Source organism: Callionymus lyra, chromosome 17 (genome assembly GCF_982586985.1).
Source record: "Callionymus lyra chromosome 17, fCalLyr1.hap1.1, whole genome shotgun sequence".
Lineage (NCBI taxonomy): Eukaryota > Metazoa > Chordata > Actinopteri > Syngnathiformes > Callionymidae > Callionymus > Callionymus lyra.
In genome coordinates this window covers 24,493,423-24,501,157 of record NC_141834.1, presented here as the reverse complement: position 1 = coordinate 24,501,157, position 7,735 = coordinate 24,493,423, and the positions used below count along the sequence as shown (strand labels likewise).

The following is a 7,735-nucleotide window of genomic DNA, read 5'->3' as shown; positions in this document are numbered from 1 at the left end:
ACACTCCAGTCCAGAAGGTTCTGGTCTTGATGGACATGTTTGACGTGCAGGTGCTTCAACGAGGAGAGCTGTCTGGCTCTCAAGACGCTCGAGGGTTACCTGGTGGTCCTGCAGCCTGACGCCCCTCAGATCTCTCTGTCGGGGGTCGGTCCACATCTGGCCCGCCCGGCCCCTGAGTTCGAGGGTCCCAGAGGTGTCCCCCTGTTCCCGGAGCTTCGCATCGTCTGCTCGCTGACTCACGCCGTCAACACGGCAGCTCAGGGCATGGAGGGAGGAGGTGAGTGGTGGCGCCCCCTGCAGGAGAGACCAGCTCACTGTGATGCTCCGCAGCGCTCATGTCGGACGCCGTCGCTCACACGCTGGACGGCTGCGAGGTCCAGCCTCTGGGGGAGGAGCTTAACCCGGAGCGCGAGGAGCTGCTGGTGGACATGGACGTCGTGAGGGAGAGAGGCCTGGAGATCATCAACACCACTGCCTACATCGCCATCACAGGTGATGATGTCACGCGTTCATGATGTCACACGTTCATGATGTCACACGTTCATGATGTCACACGTTCATGATGTCACACGTTCATGATGTCACACGTTCATGATGTCACGCGTTCATGATGTCACACGTTCATGATGTCACGCGTTCATGATGTCACGCGTTCATGATGTCACGCGTTCATGATGTCACGCGTTCATGATGTCACGCGTTCATGATGTCACGCGTTCATGATGTCACGCGTTCATGATGTCACGCGTTCATGATGTCACGCGTTCATGATGTCCCGCGTTCATGATGTCGCGCGTTCATGATGTCGCGCGTTCATGATGTCACGCGTTCATGATGTCACGCGTTCATGATGTCACACGTTCATGATGTCACGCGTTCATGATGTCACGCGTTCATGATGTCACGCGTTCATGATGTCACGCGTTCATGATGTCACGCGTTCATGATGTCACGCGTTCATGATGTCACGCGTTCATGATGTCGCGCGTTCATGATGTCGCGCGTTCATGATGTCGCGCGTTCATGATGTCGCGCGTTCATGATGTCGCGCGTTCATGATGTCGCGCGTTCATGATGTCGCGCGTTCATGATGTCACGCGTTCATGATGTCACGCGTTCATGATGTCACGCGTTCATGATGTCACGCGTTCATGATGTCACGCGTTCATGATGTCGCACGTTCATGATGTCGCGCGTTCATGATGTCACGCGTTCATGATGTCACACGTTCATGATGTCACACGTTCATGATGTCACGCGTTCATGATGTCACGCGTTCATGATGTCACGCGTTCATGATGTCACGCGTTCATGATGTCACGCGTTCATGATGTCACGCGTTCATGATGTCACGCGTTCATGATGTCACGCGTTCATGATGTCACGCGTTCATGATGTCACGCGTTCATGATGTCACGCGTTCATGATGTCACGCGTTCATGATGTCGCGCGTTCATGATGTCGCGCGTTCATGATGTCACGCGTTCATGATGTCACGCGTTCATGATGTCGCGCGTTCATGATGTCGCGCGTTCATGATGTCACGCGTTCATGATGTCACGCGTTCATGATGTCACGCGTTCATGATGTCGCGCGTTCATGATGTCGCGCGTTCATGATGTCACGCGTTCATGATGTCACACGTTCATGATGTCACGCGTTCATGATGTCGCGCGTTCATGATGTCACGCGTTCATGATGTCGCGCGTTCATGATGTCGCGCGTTCATGATGTCGCGCGTTCATGATGTCGCGCGTTCATGATGTCGCGCGTTCATGATGTCGCGCGTTCATGATGTCGCGCGTTCATGATGTCGCGCGTTCATGATGTCACGCGTTCATGATGTCACACGTTCATGATGTCACGCGTTCATGATGTCACACGTTCATGATGTCACGCGTTCATGGTGTCACGCGTTCATGATGTCACGCGTTCATGATGTCACGCGTTCATGATGTCGCGCGTCATGATGTCGCGCGTTCATGATGTCACGCGTTCATGATGTCACATGTTCATGATGTCACACGTTCATGATGTCACGCGTTCATGATGTCACACGTTCATGATGTCACGCGTTCATGATGTCACACGTTCATGATGTCACGCGTTCATGATGTCACACGTTCATGATGTCACGCGTTCATGATGTCACGTGTTCATGATGTCACGCGTTCATGATGTCACGCGTTCATGATGTCACACGTTCATGATGTCGCGCGTTCACGATGTCACGTCTGGTCCTGCAGGCGCCGAGTCCATCTCCGTGTACGAGGACGTGCTGCGCTCGGTCCGGTACCGTCTGGCTCGAGGCTCGTCTCGCTTTGAGCGGCGGTTCCGTCTGTCCTGCTCCGAGATGAACGGCAGATACACCAGCAACGAGCTGACGCTGGAGGTCAACTTCCTGCACTCGCTGGACTCGCTCTACCATCCCTCGCACCTGCTGGCCTCGCAGCAGCAGTTCCTGCACCCGGCGCATCACGCCGGCGAGCTGAGTGGACACGCCCTGCCCAACCTGCACCGCAACTCAGGTGAGGAGCGAGCGTCCAGAAGTTCAGGATGAGCTGAAGGTCTCTGTCCTGCAGTGGTGCCGGGAGCTGCCACCGTCATCATCATGGTCTGCGTGGGCTTCCTGGTCGTCATGGTGATTCTGGGCGTCTTCAGGATTCGCTCTATTCACCGCCGTGGTGAGGCTTCCAGGGGCGGGGCCAAGGAGGGGACCGGCCAATGGGACGACTCCGCTCTGACCATCATCGTCAACCCCATGGAGGTAAAGAACCTGTGGCGTCTTAACCTGCTCGTCATCCACCTGTCGATCCATCCATTAGCAGCGATGCTAATCCTTCCTTCTCCGTCTCAGTCCTACGAGGCTCGTCTCGGCGTCTCGGCCGACGCGGAGGGCGACGGCGAGGAGGAGGCGGAGTCACCTGACGACGCCGGCGACGACCAGCGAATCATCTTCAAGAAGGAGGGCAGAGACGCCAACGTCCGCCGCTACTGAGCTGCACGTACCCCACACAGTCCTGACACCACACTTTTGTTACACTGACACACTCGTGTAAGGAATGTAAACGCACAACCTTCATACTCCACGCCACGCGGCGCCGCACCAGCCGGCGCCTCCATGTTCGATGGCACAATGTAAACAGTTGGTGAGAGAGAAGTCGTCGGTTTCTGACACGACCCAGAAGAGTCGCCGGAACCATGACTTGTTTTCCTCAAGTCTGCACAACTATTCTGACATCACAAGATCACATGATCAAATGATCACGTGATCATATGACCACGTGATCACAGGGTCACTTGACATGGTCATGTGACCACGAGATCACATGATCTTTTGGTCACATGATCACTGACCACATGGTCACGTGACTCGTGATCATGTGACCAAACATTCTGTGGTGTGTTCTGTTCAACATGGAAACCCATCATGTTCTGATATTGTTTATTAATCTGTGCATCACTTCTTAACGTTTGTTCTTCAAAGTTGTAAATGTTTGAATCTTGTTTGAGAAATTTTTGCTGAAAAGTTTATTTATTGTTGGGAAAATAAGTTTGTATTGTAAACAACTTATTTTTTATATTGTCCTTAGAAATATTAGTCTCTATAAGAAGGTCATTGAAGGTCAGAGAAGCTGTTAATAATGACATCAATGTTGTTTTCTACATGTTTTCTATGTGTTATCATAAGAAGTGACGCACAGACTAACATCTGGTTACACATGTGTCAACAAAGTGGTGACAAAGGAATGTCCACTGACTTCACTCTCACGAGCGCCCCCTGCTGTTTCCAGAATGTCTGCTCAACTTGGGCCGTTTTGATTGTAACTTTCTGTACATACAAGAAGAAAAATCCACGTGATCCACGGTTTCCTGCTCAGATTCATGGTTTCTCTTCAGTTGTCGTGGCGACGAGGACCGTCCAATCAAAACGTCCTCGCAGGACGACACCAGAGTTTTGCACATTTTAAATCTTTCTTTCTGGTCTTTGCTTTGAAATGAATGTACAACTACGTGCTTCTTATCACCCCGTCCTCACCCGTCCTCCCCCGTCCTCACCCGTCCTCACCCGTCCTCACCCGTCCTCACCCGTCCTCCCCCGTCCTCACCCGTCCTCACCCGTCCTCCCCCGTCCTCCCCCGTCCTCACCCGTCCTCCCCCGTCCTCCCCCGTCCTCACCCGTCCTCCCCCGTCCTCACCCGTCCTCACCCGTCCTCACCCGTCCTCCCCCGTCCTCACCCCTGGCTCACCCGTCCTCACCCGTCCTCACCCGTCCTCACCCGTCCTCACCCCTGGCTCACCCGTCCTCACCCCTGGCTCACCCGTCCTCACCCGTCCTCCCCCGTCCTCACCCGTCCTCCCCCGTCCTCACCCGTCCTCACCCCTGGCTCACCCGTCCTCACCCGTCCTCCCCTGTCCTCACCCGTCCTCACCCGTCCTCACCCATCCTCACCCGTCCTCACCCGTCCTCACCCGTCCTCACCCCTGGCTCACCCGTCCTCCCCCGTCCTCACCCGTCCTCCCCCGTCCTCACCCGTCCTCACCCGTCCTCACCCGTCCTCACCCGTCCTCCCCCTCTGTGTCTCTTGCTGTCTGTGTGACGTGCAGTGATGTCAGTGATCAGCCTGTTATGATGAGTGTTCAGAGAGAAAATAATTACTAAACTTATTCAAGTGTTACTATTGGAGCGTTACTTGTAATTACTGATGCAAATGCTGATTAATTGTTATTGAAAACATTGTCCCAGAGTGTAATGAAATTCATAATAAAAACACTTCAAGACGTCACGACGAGTCCTTCTGTTCATTCAACTTCCCGCTTGAGACCTTGGCTCCCGCAGTGGTCTGAGTGCCGTCAGTGAAATCACTTAAAGAAACAGTGTTTGTACTAAACCTGACACGACTAACAATAACAGTGTTAAAGGGATCAGTAGTATAATAGAAAACTCTAATAAGTATGAGGAGCTGGCAGGCGAATGCAGAAGCAGGGGATGGAGGACACGATGGAGGTCGAGGGGTTCTCTCTCATCAGGGGATGGAGGACACGATGGAAGTCGAGGCAGGAGGTTCTCTCTCATCAGTGGATGGAGGACACGATGGAGGTCGAGGCAGGAGGTTCTCTCTCATCAGGGGATGGAGGACACGATGGAGGTCGAGTGCAGGAGGTTCTCTCTCATCAGGGGATGGAGGACACGATGGAGGTCGAGGCAGGAGGTTCTCTCTCATCAGGGGATGGAGGACACGATGGAGGTCGAGGCAGGAGGTTCTCTCTCATCAGGGGATGGAGGACACGATGGAGGTCGAGGCAGGAGGTTCTCTCTCATCAGGGGATGGAGGACACGATGGAGGTCGAGGCAGGGGGTTCTCTCTCATCAGGGGATGGAGGACACGATGGAGGTCGAGTCAGGAGGTTCTCTCTCACCAGGGGATGGAGGACACGATGGAGGTCGAGGCAGGAGGTTCTCTCTCACCAGGGGATGGAGGACACGATGGAGGTCGAGGCAGGAGGTTCTCTCTCATCAGGGGATGGAGGACACGATGGAGGTCGAGGCAGGAGGTTCTCTCTCACCAGGGGATGGAGGACACGATGGAGGTCGAGGCAGGAGGTTCTCTCTCACCAGGGGATGGAGGACACGATGGAGGTCGAGGCAGGAGGTTCTCTCTCACCAGGGGATGGAGGACACGATGCAACCCAATGGAGGTTGGGTGCAGGAGGTTCTCTCTCACCAGGGGATGGAGGACACGATGCAACCCAATGGAGGTCGGGTGCAGGAGGTTCTCTCTCATCAGGGGATGGAGGACACGATGCAACCCAATGGAGCTCGGGTGCAGGAGGTTCTCTCTCATCAGGGGATGGAGGACACGATGCAACCCTATGGAGGTCGGGTGCAGGAGGTTCTCTCTCACCAGGGGATGGAGGACACGATGCAACCCAATGGAGGTCGGGTGCAGGAGGTTCTCTCTCATCAGGGGATGGAGGACACGATGCAACCCTATGGAGGTCGGGTGCAGGAGGTTCTCTCTCATCAGGGGATGGAGGACACGATGCAACCCAATGGAGGTCGAGGCAGGAGGTTCTCTCTCACCAGGGGATGGAGGACACGATGCAACCCAATGGAGGTCGGGTGCAGGAGGTTCTCTCTCATCAGGGGATGGAGGACACGATGCAACCCAATGGAGGTCGGGTGCAGGAGGTTCTCTCTCATCAGGGGATGGAGGACACGATGCAACCCAATGGAGGTCGGTGCAGGAGGTTCTCTCTCATCAGGGGATGGAGGACACGATGCAACCCAATGGAGGTCGAGGCAGGAGGTTCTCTCTCACCAGGGGATGGAGGACACGATGCAACCCAATGGAGGTCGAGTGCAGGGGGTTCTCTCTCATCAGGGGATGGAGGACACGATGCAACCCAATGGAGGTCGAGGCAGGAGGTTCTCTCTCACCAGGGGATGGAGGACACGATGCAACCCAATGGAGGTCGAGTGCAGGAGGTTCTCTCTCATCAGGGGATGGAGGACACGATGCAACCCTATGGAGGTCGGGTGCAGGAGGTTCTCTCTCACCAGGGGATGGAGGACACGATGCAACCCAATGGAGGTCGGGTGCAGGAGGTTCTCTCTCATCAGGGGATGGAGGACACGATGCAACCCTATGGAGGTCGGGTGCAGGAGGTTCTCTCTCATCAGGGGATGGAGGACACGATGCAACCCAATGGAGGTCGAGGCAGGAGGTTCTCTCTCACCAGGGGATGGAGGACACGATGCAACCCAATGGAGGTCGGGTGCAGGAGGTTCTCTCTCATCAGGGGATGGAGGACACGATGCAACCCAATGGAGGTCGGGTGCAGGAGGTTCTCTCTCATCAGGGGATGGAGGACACGATGCAACCCAATGGAGGTCGGTGCAGGAGGTTCTCTCTCATCAGGGGATGGAGGACACGATGCAACCCAATGGAGGTCGAGGCAGGAGGTTCTCTCTCACCAGGGGATGGAGGACACGATGCAACCCAATGGAGGTCGAGTGCAGGGGGTTCTCTCTCATCAGGGGATGGAGGACACGATGCAACCCAATGGAGGTCGAGGCAGGAGGTTCTCTCTCACCAGGGGATGGAGGACACGATGCAACCCAATGGAGGTCGAGTGCAGGGGGTTCTCTCTCATCAGGGGATGGAGGACACGATGCAACCCAATGGAGGTCGAGTGCAGGGGGTTCTCTCTCATCAGGGGATGGAGGACACGATGCAACCCAATGGAGGTCGAGTGCAGGGGGTTCTCTCTCATCAGGGGATGGAGGACACGATGGAGGTCGAGGCAGGAGGTTCTCTCTCACCAGGGGATGGAGGACACGATGCAACCCAATGGAGGTCGAGGCAGGAGGTTCTCTCTCACCAGGGGATGGAGGACACGATGCAACCCAATGGAGGTCGAGGCAGGAGGTTCTCTCTCACCAGGGGATGGAGGACACGATGCAACCCAATGGAGGTCGAGTGCAGGGGGTTCTCTCTCATCAGGGGATGGAGGACACGATGCAACCCAATGGAGGTCGAGGCAGGAGGTTCTCTCTCACCAGGGGATGGAGGACACGATGCAACCCAATGGAGGTCGAGTGCAGGGGGTTCTCTCTCATCAGGGGATGGAGGACACGATGCAACCCAATGGAGGTCGAGTGCAGGGGGTTCTCTCTCATCAGGGGATGGAGGACACGATGCAACCCAATGGAGGTCGAGTGCAGGGGGTT

The 7,735-nt window shown here is 55.4% G+C and overlaps 2 protein-coding genes across 2 annotated transcripts in view; both read left to right on the top strand.

Moving 5' to 3' along the window:
• LOC148063103 (calsyntenin-3) overlaps positions 1 to 4,787 on the top strand; it is a 74,574-nt gene extending 69,787 nt beyond the window's left edge. The window contains exon 19 of the mRNA XM_087812938.1: positions 3,325 to 4,787. The gene's annotated coding sequence lies outside the window, so the exon portion shown is untranslated. The remainder of the gene's footprint in view (positions 1 to 3,324) is intronic.
• Positions 1 to 4,787, top strand: part of LOC148063104 (calsyntenin-3-like) — a 20,298-nt gene extending 15,511 nt beyond the window's left edge. The window contains exons 11-15 of the mRNA XM_087812939.1: positions 51 to 277; positions 331 to 492; positions 2,247 to 2,528; positions 2,583 to 2,767; positions 2,858 to 4,787. Coding sequence (XP_087669065.1) covers positions 51 to 277; positions 331 to 492; positions 2,247 to 2,528; positions 2,583 to 2,767; positions 2,858 to 2,998 — 997 coding nt within the window. The 3' untranslated portion in view covers positions 2,999 to 4,787. The remainder of the gene's footprint in view (positions 1 to 50; positions 278 to 330; positions 493 to 2,246; positions 2,529 to 2,582; positions 2,768 to 2,857) is intronic.
• Positions 4,788 to 7,735: the final 2,948 nt, after the last annotated feature.